This window comes from Diachasma alloeum, unplaced genomic scaffold, assembly GCF_001412515.2.
Source record: "Diachasma alloeum isolate Michigan unplaced genomic scaffold, Dall2.0 Dall_scaffold_00269, whole genome shotgun sequence".
NCBI lineage: Eukaryota > Metazoa > Arthropoda > Insecta > Hymenoptera > Braconidae > Diachasma > Diachasma alloeum.
This window is the reverse complement of record NW_021680408.1, coordinates 568,061-581,650: the sequence shown is the minus strand read 5'-3', so window position 1 is coordinate 581,650 and position 13,590 is coordinate 568,061. Positions and strand designations below refer to the sequence as shown.

Genomic DNA, 13,590 nt, shown 5'->3' with positions numbered 1-13,590 from the left:
TGTCCACAGATTGGTAGCCAACATTTCCCCGACGTTGACCGCCAATATTGCCCCGACATTGGCAGCCAACATTACCCCAACGCTGGCAGCCAACATTGCCTCAACACTGGCAGTCAACATTGTCCCGACATTGGTAGCCAACGTTGCCCCAACGTAGGCAGCCAACATTGCCTCAACACTGGCAGTCAACATTGTCCCGACATTGGTAGCCAACATTTCCCCGACGTTGGCAGCCAACATTACCTCAACCTCCCAGGATTGGCAGTCAATACTGTCCCGACGCTGGCAGTCAACATTCTCCCGACGTTGACCGCCAATATTGCCCCGACATTGGCAGCCAACATTACCTCAACCTCCCAGGATTGGCAGTCAATATTGTCCCGACGCGGGCAGTCAACATTCTCCCGACGTTGACCGCCAATATTGCCCCGACATTGGCAGTCAACATTACCCCAACGCTGGCAGCCAATATTGCCCTAACATTGACAGCCAATACTACCCCAACGTTGGCAGCCACCATTGCCTCAACACTGGCAGTCAACATTATCCCGACATTGGTAGCCAACATTGCCCCGATGTTGGCAGCCAACATTACCTCAACCTCCCAGGATTGGGAGTCAGTATTGTCCCGACGCTGGCAGTCAACATTCTCCCGACGTTGACCGCCAATATTGCCCCGACATTGGCAGCCAATATTGCCCCAACGTTGGCAGCTAACTTTGCTCGTGGTTTGAAAATATTCAAAGTATCTTGCATTGAAGAAAAAAACACGAAACATTGTACTTGTCCCAAGGACGAAGACAATTTGTTAATGACAAGAAGATAATTGAGTAATTAAACTAGACTTGAACTCAAACCAAATCTAATTGAATTCATTAATTTAATACTTTTTTACCTTCAAATCCACAATATTTTAATACAAAAACCTCTTGGGATGGTTTGAAAAGTCGCTTTCTTGTTATTAACCAATTATCAACGTCTTCCTTTTCTCAGTGCGAGATATTTTGTACTTAAACATCTTCGAGTCATGAATTTCCTGATGCAATTAAAAACATACTTTAGAAAAAACTTTCTCTTCTCTCACCGTGGCGACATTAAGATTAAATTTTTTTCTGCTGTGTGAAAAATAGAATAGACGCGGTAGGAAAATAGATGGAAAAGGTTCAGCAGAACGTGAATTGCCATTACATTAAAACGTCTGACTCTTTAATAAGTAAACAGCACTTATTGCAATGCTATTGTAGCAGAAGACAGTTTCGTTCATGTCCACGATGGAATTTGCATAATTCAGTGGGAGGGGATTTGAACAGTCATTTGTAATGGTACAAGGGACAAACAGAATGCAACTAGACATTTCCGAAGACAGACTATGTAGGGTCGGACTAGTGAGTGACTATTTCAATGTTGTAAAGTTTATCAATTCATCACTGTGAGCCAGATTCAACGATACAATTTCTACGCAAACTCAGGAAAAACACAGATATCCAGATATTCCAGATATTCCAGAAAAGTTGTCATGGAAAAAAAGTAATAATTACATTCTGAGCCGCAATAACGGGGCATGATATCGATTTTACAAAAATTATTGTTTTCCAGATCAATTTTCCGGAAGTGTTAATAAAAATTCGGATCATGATGCACGAAAAAAATTATTAGAAAATCGTAGCAAATTTGCTGGAAAATTTTATTGAAATTCTATCCAACTTCTATTAATAATGTCATCAGTTTTTCGCAGATTCTATCGAAAAACTCTTCAGATTTTTTGCGCCTTTTTTTCTATAGAAAATGGCCATTTGTAGGAATTGAAGGTATTACCAAAAAAACTTGTGACAAAAAACAATTCCAATGTTCATCAGAATCGCTTGGTTGAGCATCCATTCAAGGTTTCCTCGACTGGTCCCAAGAATGCTCCCAGTATCTTCACAAACATGTCAGTCGGTCGGGGTCCCATCTTCAGACCGTCATTACTAATCTCTAAATGATATCCTTCAGCTCCCGAATTCATCCATTGAGTACTCAAAACTTCATCTTCAGTTCCATTGGGTGTAGGATTGCTACAACACGATTACAAAACCTTCATCAAACACACTCAATTGTCATAAATTGGAAATTGAATGAGAAATCCCGACGCATTTTCTGCAGAAAAATTTCCGGAGAATTTTATGATTGTAAATTTTTTACACTATTTTTCTTGGTCTTTTCCGCATTTTTCATAATTGACGAGCAAAAATTTCAGATCACATAATTCGAATAACTATTTCGAAAACAAAAACGTTGGCGATTTTTGCTAAGTTGATCGTTCGATTAAAAAAAATCGATTCTCTATTTTTGAGTGACAGGAGGCAATTATGACCCACAAAATCAGATTCCTGAGAAAAAATCGTGCGGAAAATAGTATTTTAAAGTTTTTTGTCTCGAAAAACGAAAAAGTTTTTTTCCCGGGGTGAACCTCCCCTTAAAAAAATTCAACGCAATTAGATTTGTACTAACGCAAAAATGAATTGCTATTGTTCTCTGAAATTTACCCGAATTTAGCAAAATTCGTCCACAGCCTGACTAATCTTCTCCGTTGAATGGCAATATCACTAGTAGGATCGAGAGACTGATTCCTCTTTGACATCCAAAATAGATGAGCAAGATCGTCTGAATGTCCTGTTCCTATAATAAAATCAAATGAAAGACTACACTCTTTCAAAATTCTAGAGGTATCGGGCTGAATTTTGTGGCGATTGCCGGACAGTCCATACATAAATGATCAGATCATCTTAACTTTTTCTCAAGAACATGCCACAAAATGCACAGGATAGAATACTACTAATAATAAAATGAGTAGATTATCGACGTGATTCAATCCTATTCACAAGTTGAATAGGATTGAACCTATTTAGATGTTGAATTGCATCGAGAATTTTTTTTTCTGTGCAGTATTCGAAATCGCTTGACACCTCCACACAAATTCTTTTAATAATTCATTCAGCCCCAAACCGGCTACGAACCATTTATCAGGGAACCCTCCAGCTTGTGCAGTGCATCATCATAGTCGAAAGAATTCCGATAGTAATAAACCGGTGCCTTTCCTTCACTCAAATACTGCTGAGTGCGATCAACACCAGCAACAAACCACAGATCACTACTGATCTGGAAACGAAATATATCCTCATAGGCATGACAATTTGATTGGACTTGAATTTAGTGTAATGCTTACGACAACACTTTGCTGGATTACGTCAGGGCTGACATCATCCCAAATGGATTTTTCTTCAGTTGCCGCTGATTGTGGGCCAGTAATTTTGTGTAGAATAGCTGAAATGGATACGATAAGTATCCAAATTTCTCATTTTACATGAATACATCATTTCATTTAGCATATATGTATGACCGTGTTATGGCCGAATAATCAATCAGTACGAAATGAAGCGGTTGAATAAAAATTTGGATGTTAAGAACATTGTGATTAATTAGCTTAAATTAAATTAAATTAACTTTGCGAATTTTCACAAACGTCGAATGCCCGAAGAAAACTAATAAAATGTTTCAAATCCATTAAAATGTTTTAAATAAAAACGAATGAAATGTTTCAAATCGATTCGATGAGTGGTCAATAGAAAACATTCAATAGAATTCGATTTTTCTATATAACTCATTCTTTTCATATATTTTCTATAGAATTTGCTCGACTCAAATTTTCTAAGTTTTTTTCATGCTATTTTTCTTTTCTTCTCATCAAGAAAATCAAACGAAAAAGCGTAGAAAATTTGAGCCGAGGAAATTCTACAGAAAATATCTCAATAGAATAAGTTATATAGAAAAATTGAATTCTATTGACTTTTTCTACTGAATATTTTCTATTCAACATTTCAATATAATCGCCCAAAAACTAATAGAACAGTTCAATAGAAATTCAATAGAATTTTCTAATAAATTCGATAGGTATTCTTATTAAATTTTTTCGTCCGTGTTCCTTCAAATCAGGAACACTGAATGTGTTGAACATACGAGCAGACATGTGCAGACAACTACCTACATCATTTCTTCACGTTTCATGACATTTCTAGGCATTTTCACCCAAAATTAAGAAATCGAAAAAATTCACGACTACAAAACTTCCGTTCGGAAGCAAAAACAAAAATGATCAATTTTCTGCCAGTGGTCCGTTTTGCCCTGCGGTCCGTTTTGCCCTAGCCTCCCCTACATGTTGACGATAATATTAATGATTTTGATTTCAATTTAACTCACATGGAGCAAGATAGATTGTCTCCGAACTCACAGTGCCCAGCATATGCGGCAAGTCCACATAATTTCCTGATTTATACCTGTGAATTGGGCATTCAGTGATGAAAGCCTCTTCACCACTTACGTCTCTATTTTCCAAAGTCGGTATGAAGCCCATTTCGGTCTACAGAAAAAGTTTTCAACACTAATATTGATTGTATCCGCTATGAGATTAAACAAGCTCAAATTTCTCAACTCAGTGTGGAAGAATTTACCCCGGTAATCGAGCGAAAAGTTGCCACCACCAAGTCTTCAGCAGGTACATCGTACAGATCTCGGAGAAAATCCTCCACATTCGTTGTCGTTAGATTTAGTTCCTCACCCAGAGCAATTGCTTTGGAGAGAGCGCTGTTTAATGTTGCAAATCCCCAAGGGTTCAATGGCGAACCACTCATGGCGATGGATCCCTTGAATAGTCCTGAGATAGTAGCATATTTTGTTACGAGTATGTAAAGTTTCACTTTTTCGCACAAGTGATGAAATAGTATAGTTCAGAGCGAGTGCCATGGGGTTTTTTACTCGCGTGGAGTTGGCGTCCGAGCCGAAGGCTCAACTTATTGTAAAGCAAAGAATTGAACTATAATAAATAAATTTAAACAATTAATGTTTAATATTTCGTTCCCCAGAAGAGGTTAACTGTATCCTCATACGAGTATCCTCACGTGTGAATCGAAAACGACGTCCGTCAACGGAATTCATTCACATGTGAATCTAGGATTCATTTACGAAAACTTTCATTCCCCAACGTGAAACGTGAATGGAGCCACTTCCGTTCACAAATCCGTTCACCTCAGACTCGAGAATAGGCCCCCCTGGTGAATATGAGTTTGCAGCCCGACCGGAAGGCGAGGGAAAAGACAAACATAAAAAATCAGCGATTCTCCTGCTTTCCATTCCATTACCTGCGGACTTGTCCGAAACTTTGTGCAGTTCAACAGAATCCCCTCCAGCACTTTGTCCGAATATAGTAACTGCAGTGGGATCACCCCCGAAGTTTTGTATATTCCTTTGCACCCACTTCAACGCCAACACTTGATCCTTCAGTCCAGCGTTGCCAGTAGCATTTGGATGATTGAGAGATAGAAATCCTAAAAAACGTAATCACGATTCGTTTCGATTAATCATTCAGAGATCCAGATTGGCGTTGCGAACCTAGTGCACCGAGACGATAATTCATCGCAACCACAACGACGTTATCCTCAATTAAAAAATCAGGACCGAACACAGAACTGTTGATAGTCCCCTCGTAAAAGCCACCACCGTGTATCCACACCATTACCGCTGATAATTCTCCATCGGTGGAATTAAATTTCGTCTGAAACGTTATTAATCGCTAGTCAATTATGCAACATTTTCATCATTACCCATGCGGTGAGAATTTTACGATAATTCGTTGCCTCGTTCTCAGTATTTGACAGGTAATGTTATTTTTTAATTATACTAGATTAATCCACGCGCATATGACCTACTCCATGGGGCTTAATCAGTGATCGGCATCAATGATTATTCCAGAAATATTAAGAGAATTATTTCCCCAAAATAACCGAATTCATCCGTTGATCATTGGAACTTGGAAAATAATAAATAATTGAGAATTTAAATTTTTTCAATAACTATTAGGTAAATAATTGGAAATTTTCAGAAAATATTAGAGATTATCAAATAATCGTCATTCTTCCGAATCCGATTATTGATTGGTAAAGTAATTCGGAATTTAGATATTTAATTGTTGATTAATTTAATAATTAAAAATTGTTATGTTCTATTACTTGATTGAGTATTTATGAAATTAATGGTAATGATAATTTATGATTATGCCTATCTCTAGGCTTAATGTATGTCAGTTGTAGTGAATAGCCTTATATTAGATTTCTGAACTGAATATCAAGTTTTTAGAAGGAAAAGTTTCAGGAATGTATTCGATTTTTTTATATATAATACGTCCAATGTGACCTTTTTTGAAGCCAATCTATTCGGCGTATTGTGTCATTAGATTTTTTATAAATGATGATAGCATACATTAAAAATATTACGATAATAGTATAGTATAATATAGAATGTAATATAATAAAGTATTATTGTCATATCTTTAAGGTATGCTATCATCATTTATAAAAAATCTAATGACACCTTATGCCGAATAAATTGGCGTCAAAAAATGTTACACTAGATTGTTCATTAAAGGATGGAATCATGGGGTATTGGAGAAAAACTAAAAAACGCTGATTGCTTTGTCGCGAAATCGAAGTTTCGCTATAATATATTAGCATCTTCAGGCCCTCGACTTCTCAACGTTTTTACCAATACGGGCATAATTAAAAATGATGTTATTTTTTATTCATCTGCATTTAGTGACACGGGATAATGTGGAATAATTACTGAGGGTGCATCGTAGAAACGTCAAGTCATTAGCTCAGATGAATTCATTATGAAAAAAACCAGGACATTCGGAGTTGCCAATAATCACCAAAATTAGAGCAGAGTTTCAGCTTTACAAATGAATTTAATCAACGGATTCAGAAATGAAGTGGAGTGGAACTCGGAATATTCTGTGTCATCTCATGTCAGTCATCATTCCACCACTCTATACTGTACCATTTTACGAGACGGTTAATCTTGTAATAATTATATTCATTTTCTCTATTCTCATCCAGTAAAATCAGCACATAAACTGTCTTCTTTTTACTATTACCAATTGTTATGTCCGTAAAATGACAATACACTGTTGAAAAAACTGCACTGAAATCTCCGGAAAAACACCTTGAAACTCCACAATTTACATGAATTTTTAAGTAAAAATGAATATTCACTGCTCAATTCCCTTGAATTTTCCACGAATTAAGGATGTTCTACACCCTTTCTGCCAAAATTCACGTTTTTTTAATTTTTCTGGCAAACTTATGATGGAATTGACGTGAAAAAATATAACGTTTTTGCGTTGTGTCATTATTTAATGACTGACGAAATTTTAAGGTGGTGCGAACATTTTCCTGCGTTATCTCTAAACTTTTAAAAAGAATCACAAAACTGTAGAAAAAACGCATGAAAATTATCGCACCACTACGCAACTTCGTAAGCCATTAAAGAATGACAAACCACAAAATTGTTGTAAAATTTACTCGCACACCTGAGTCGATTCGAACAATTTTTGTCAACGAGACTGAACGCGCGCTGTAATTGTCATGACGGCCGTCTGTGCTTCGGTGACGGAAAAGAAAACGGAAAAGTTTTTTTCGGCCTAATGACAAAATATACTATTGATTGCTCAATATCTACCTCTGGGAGTAGATTTTCCGACTGTATAATCTTCTTTGAAAGAGATAATTATGTCGTAGAAACAATAATTTAGTGGAAAAAAAATTGAGATCGTATCGATTTGATCCCATTGAATCGATGTGTATGTCCGGGGTGTACGAAACAAGACAGAAAATTAATTTGATGAATACTTAGAAACTTGAGTGACAATGATAATAAGAATGTTGCTGGCCTTCTGTCGTACATTCAAACTGGAAAACTCAATGAATTGATTAAGGAAAAACACTGGTTATTTCCCTCAACTGCGCTGCATGTCTGAATAATTGAATTCCTCACCTTTGGCGTGTAGACATTGAGATAGAGACAGTCTTCATTACCGGTCAAATGTGCAGTTCTAGGGGCAAATTGAGGACAGCGTTCCGGTTCAGATGTGGCATCCAGAGTGTAATCCCAACTGTCCGCTTCAACTGGAGGCTGGAAAATGTCGAGAAATATTGATGTTCTTCAATAGATCAACTTAATGAATTTTGAAATTTATCATCATCATTCAATCATTATTAAAAATTGTTTAATGAATTTCGAGATTATTTATCACTTTATATTTGAATAAACAATACGAGTGAAATGTGATCACATGCTGAAGTAATAACGAGCGATTAATTACATTTTTTTTGCTCTCGAATTTTTGGATTTTAGAAGTTTTGGATTTTTCGTGTTATATCGACCCATTGTGATCCAAAAAATCCGAAAATGCACTTTTTAGTTCATATGTAACAAAGTTTTCCTTCAATTATTCTCCCATGAATGGATCGAATTGAATCTTTTTTTCAAATGTAGGTATTGTTGAGCCCTATCAATCGACATTGAATAAAATTTAAATAATTCATCGATTCGTTTTTTTCATTACACGATAACTAAGAAAAATGTCCTCAGTTGATTGAATGATGGCTTAATTTTTTTTTGGACGCCATTTTAAGCGAGTCCGTCGATGAAAGCGATAACAATAATCGTCATTTTGATTTATTTGAACATTTGCAAAAATTTTTCATTTTTTGAAAATCAGAAATTCGGGGATATCTTTGAGTATCATGCTTCAAGTGAATTCAATCATAGCTTAAAATGTCTGCTTCAATGCCATTAAGTCGAAGTTCAAAGAGGATTACGATAGCTGTATTGGTTGACTTGATTTTTATGATCCTTGTTAAAAAATTTGAATTTTTAACGAATTTCTCTGAAAGTTTTCTGAAAGAGCTTTCTGATGGTTTCTTCAAATGTGATGTTTCAAAATCATTCAATTATGCATAAATAAAATTTTTCTGTTAACATTTCATTGAAGATCTGAGAGGAGAGATAGAGCCGTAAAAAAATCAATCGGTTGTGTAGACAAAAGAGTTCGGAAGTTCACCTTAAATCGTAAATATCCAAGCGGTGGTTTGCCATACGGAATCCCTTTGAACGCCGAATATTCCACCGAATTTTGCACCGTTTTCAATAACACACCGCGCACAAACCCTTTGTCTGTACCAACGATTTCTGTAAATCCGTGTTGCCCGCGCGTTTCGAGTACGAACAATATTGCGATTGCAGTGATCGCTGGAATAATCCGTTGCATTGTAGTTCGAGGCTCTACAGTCGATTGGAGTTGTAATCGAAATAAACCTGCTTTCAGATAGCGAGAGAAACCAGCTGGATGCTAATCCCGTTCGGTCTTAATGGGTCTGCATGAATTATTAATGCTTAGCATTACGTTTTTCAATGACCGATTGAAATGCAGTTTATTAACATGATTATGATCCGACTTCAAAGTCTTGTTACGCCCCAAAATAATATAATAATATTGAGTAATAATTTATTGACAAACGGGAAGATGTTGAACCGTTATAAATTTACATTTATAAATGAGTTCATATTTACACTCAGAAAAATGATTCATTTGAATCAAATTAAATTCTTTAGTTGAATTTTTTGCTTGTTTCGAGAATGTCTTTGTTGGAAATGAATAAACTTGTTTCTTTCGATCATTGATCAACTGACAAACGACCAATAATTGACAATTGACCCATGATCGACCATCGATCAACTGACGATCGACCGCCGACCGACTAATTGTTGATCAACTATCGACCATCTATCGACTGATTATCGACCGAGGATCAACCGAAGGTTCATCGGCTATCGATCGAGTGAACAAGTTGACACATCGGGTCGCCATCGGGTAACCATCAACCGATCTTCTAGGGACAGTAACTATTACAGAACGAAGTGTTCATGCCCAAAATATTCAGTATATTTTCAATATAAATTTCAATATATTTTTGTTTCGAGATTCAAAATTTAAGTGTTCAGCAGTATTTATTTTTGAAATGTAAGTTCCTCGGGTTAAATTTTTCAAATATACATTTTCAACAAAAATGAGATTATAAATGATTATCTTGAATCCATCTAATTTATGTGTAATGAGAGCAAACATCAATTTTTTCAACAATCGATGTTCATTCCTGAAAAATCGATTCACAACATCGATGTTTTTAAAAAGATCGTCCATCGTCAGGACACTAACTACTATTATACAAAACGAAGTATACTGATAACAGATACAATTATTGCAGATATTTGTTTTCAAGGAATGAATGACATCGACCTTAATCGAAAACATCGATTTTTCGTGCCCAAAATATTGAATATATTTTTTCAATTAATCACGAACCCTGAGAAAATAATATTAATTCCTTATTAAATTATTAATAACAAATGAATCCCTTATTAATTTATTTCGAGATTAAAAATTTGAGTCTCATACTTATTCTTGAAACGTAAGTTATTCCTCGGGTTGTATTTTTTAAATGTATAGTTTTCACAAACCAATATTTTAAAAAATTATGTTTAATCTATCTAATTTCATGTGCAATGAGAACAAACACAATTTTTTTTAATAATCGATGTTTATCCCAGAAAAATCGATTCACAACATCAAATTTTTTTCAAAAACATCGCACATCTCTAACACTATCTGATAATCATAATACGCAGGTCGGAAATAGTAGTGGGCAAAGTGTCAAACGACGAAAGAGAGGGGAAAATAGGCGGCTCAAGTGCATCTTTGTTAAGCATGAAATCTTAATCCATGTTGGAGATTTTTCCATAACGTTGTTTATGCCCAACATCGACAAGGAAGATTTTTATACAATTTGTAGAGAATGTCATCGCTGAAAGCATTTGTAATCAGAGTAAATAACATTCCCGCAGCTTATGCTCCCGGTGAAACAATTATTGGTGAAGTTTTTGTGGACTTGAATGAAGCAAAATCATGTCGAGGCAAGTACAACAATTGTTAAACAACCGGAGTCCATCTTAAGTACCTTCTGTCCGTGCATTACATGAAAGTAATCCAGTGAATCAACTGCATGACATTCTAGTAAGGTTAGAGTTCGCTCTCATGTTTGAGTCAATCATTCTGCCACCTGTAGGATAGAGTGCAAAAATTTGGTAGAAAAATCTGAAGCATTCGCTTGGAAATTCTATCGAAATCCTCCTTCATAACATAAAATTGGTGAAACGTTTTCTGTCACTCGTCTATTTCACTGAGTTATATTATATTTCTGCGTATTTTCTAATTGAAATTCTAGATTAAATTAAAACCATTCGATTGCATTTTCAAAAAGTTGAGAATATAGATTACCCTTTGATATTCCTAACTAGTAGCATCAATCAAGACAAAAGAGGAAAATCAAACCCAGCGTCGTCCAAATCGAAATCAATATATAGAAATATTTGGCTTAATTAACTATTCGAAATTTAGCTTTCCCATGTTTTAATATCAAAATTTCTAGTCCATTGTATCCGTAAATGACACTTTTATCCAAATGGGATGGGCGGAGTTTATGACTTTGAGATATCACTTTACATGTAAGTTTATGGGGTGAAACGTTTTCTGTCACTTGTTTTCTGTTCACTTGTGATGAACAATATCGTTCGATACTCATGGGAAAAGTGTTTTTTGGCTCGTAGAAGGCGAAGGCGAGTGATATAAACCCACAAGCCAAAAACACTTTTCCGCACTCGTATTGAAATATACTATTTCACCACTTGTGCGTAAACTAAAATTTTGCGGACGCTACGCGCATGCTAAATCCCACTTTCCACACATTGTGATGAAAAATAGGGTTCGACACCCACGGAAAAGGCGTTCTTTGACCCTTGCGCGTCCACGCGCGGTACAGTGGACACGAGTAACGAAGGGTTAAAAACTCAAAGTCCTGCCTCCTCCTTTTATCTGTAGCATAAAAAATTCTGATTTTCCACGAAATTTTATTTTGATGATTAATCTATACATTTATTTCAATTTCAATCATCTTGCTTATCCAATATCTCTGAAGGAAACGATCTATCAATCATGAGGTGAGTGATAGAGTTCTGGAAAAAAAATAGGACATCATAGTATTTTAGTAGTCAAACACAGAGCCATTTACCCATGGACCAACAGAAAGATATTTCTCCCTTCTTGGTACCATCACACAATATTCATACCATAATTCACCGAATTTCTCGATTACCATGGGAATATCCCTGTTGATATAATTAATGACTGATTCAGGAATCTATTTGAGATTCAAAGGCAAAGCCAAGGTCAAATGGACAGAAAGTGGAGGGAGCAGAAGAACCAGAAGGACCTGTTCAGCAGAAGAAAATTACTTTGGGACGGAAGTTTATGTTGTTGGCAGACCAGGTAAATTATTTCGAATTAGCCCTTGTGCTAGGATTTCGTGAAATTTTCATCGAAAATGAGTGAATCTATAGTGTGGTCTATACTAAATTATAAGATACTTGGATATCCTTAACATGCATTTTTCCGAAATCCAGAAAATTTCCCCTGGTCTCTGCAAAAAGTTGTATGAAAGTAATCCTATAAATTTTGATAAATTCAAAATGATTTTCTTTGTCGAAAAATAAGCAAATTTTACCACTTGTTTTAATCACAGGGTAATTTGTTGTTCTTCCTGAATTGAAATTTCCTCAAAAATCTTGAGAACAAATAACGGAGTCGGTTTTAGAAGAACATTCCTTAATCTTTCCATTTTTCCCTTAATTTCAGTAATGTTCCTGCACGAAATATGTTTTTCCGTAGTGACATTCATTTTTTCCGATTCGGGGAAGGGTCAGTACCAACTTCCGGACTGGAAAAAGTGAAGGTCAGGAAATAGTATATTTCAGGACGAGTGTCATGGGGTTTTTTACTCGCGTGGAGTTGGCGTCCGAGCCGAAGGCAAGGACTGGCAAAATATCGCTCGCGCCTAGTCCCACGGGGGTTTTCGATGAGTTCGAGGTTGGCACGCTCTCGCCTCGACTCGGCGTGCCAACCTCACTCGTCGAAAACCCCAGTGGCACCCGACGTGACATATATTAATCTCTCTGCATTAGTTATAGGATGAGCCTATGAAAATTTCTCAAATGTATAATTCTCCTCACCACTTTCTAGATGGTGAAATAGAATTGGTGGCGGGTCAACACGTTTTCCCTTTTACATTCACATTACCGATGAACATCCCCAACAGCTTTGAGCATAAATATGGGGAGGTTGTGTACAACATCAAGGCAGTAATGAACATGGCATGGGCATGGGATCCCGAAACATGTCTTCCGTTCACCGTATATTCTCCGCTCGATTTGAGCCAAATCCTGCCTGTAAGTGAGACATACAAAAGATGAGCTATATTCCTTCATTTCTATCAGGGATGAAAAATTCCGAAAGAGAAAACTTTTTATAAAAACACAACTCCCGACATTCATAAAGAGAATCAATTATTTCTAACAAATGAGTTACTTTTTCTCACGTTAAATCAAGTGGTCCGTAACGCGACGTTGCCGAAAATTCGCTAAACGCGCCCGGGCAGTGTAGAGTGCATTCGGAGATCCGATCAATTAGCCCCTCATGTATAGATATTCCAAATTTTTATTTTTTTCCTCATTGAAGTAGTTTTGAAGAAAATTGCAAGCTAATAAAAAACATTTGCTAGTTAGTACTTTTTTTAAAATAAATTTTTGAAAAATCACCCCTGAAAAAAA

General features: G+C 36.2%; 2 protein-coding genes across 4 annotated transcripts in view; one reads left to right on the top strand and one right to left on the bottom strand.

Annotated features, from left to right (window-relative positions):
* Positions 1-1,192: 1,192 nt before the first annotated feature.
* LOC107037705 (acetylcholinesterase) lies at positions 1,193-9,204 on the bottom strand. 3 transcript variants are annotated; one of them, XM_015256387.1, is made up of 10 exons: positions 8,933-9,197; positions 7,864-8,001; positions 5,425-5,587; positions 5,175-5,360; positions 4,488-4,690; positions 4,237-4,396; positions 3,206-3,303; positions 2,997-3,138; positions 2,526-2,658; positions 1,193-2,054 (listed from the first exon to the last, which is right to left on the bottom strand). In XM_015256387.1, exons 1-10 carry the CDS (start codon positions 9,137-9,139, stop codon positions 1,853-1,855), a joined length of 1,632 nt encoding a protein of 543 aa, XP_015111873.1. In that variant the 5' UTR covers positions 9,140-9,197; the 3' UTR covers positions 1,193-1,852. The 3 variants fall into 3 exon arrangements, with proteins under 3 accessions (XP_015111873.1, XP_015111875.1, XP_015111874.1); XM_015256388.2 differs by having other exon boundaries at positions 1,972-2,054; positions 2,491-2,658; positions 8,933-9,198; XM_015256389.2 differs by lacking the exon at positions 2,526-2,658 and having other exon boundaries at positions 1,931-2,054; positions 8,933-9,204.
* A 1,361-nt stretch (positions 9,205-10,565) lies between these two features.
* Positions 10,566-13,590, top strand: part of LOC107037706 (arrestin domain-containing protein 17) — a 10,536-nt gene continuing 7,511 nt past the window's right edge. Inside the window, exons 1-3 of the mRNA XM_015256390.2 lie at positions 10,566-10,842; positions 12,122-12,253; positions 13,004-13,209. Coding sequence (XP_015111876.1) covers positions 10,725-10,842; positions 12,122-12,253; positions 13,004-13,209 — 456 coding nt within the window. The 5' untranslated portion in view covers positions 10,566-10,724. The remainder of the gene's footprint in view (positions 10,843-12,121; positions 12,254-13,003; positions 13,210-13,590) is intronic.

Excerpts from the sequence above, each read along its gene's own strand:
- LOC107037705 (XM_015256387.1), bottom strand. The coding sequence starts at position 9,139 with ATGCAACGGATTATTCCAGCGATCACTGCAATCGCAATATTGTTCGTA. Across the intron at positions 3,139-3,205 it reads TAATCCAGCAAAGTGTTGTC|ATCAGTAGTGATCTGTGGTT; the intron begins GTAAGCATTACA and ends TTTCGTTTCCAG. Across the intron at positions 2,055-2,525 it reads ACGAATTTTGCTAAATTCGG|CAATCCTACACCCAATGGAA; the intron begins GTAAATTTCAGA and ends ATCGTGTTGTAG.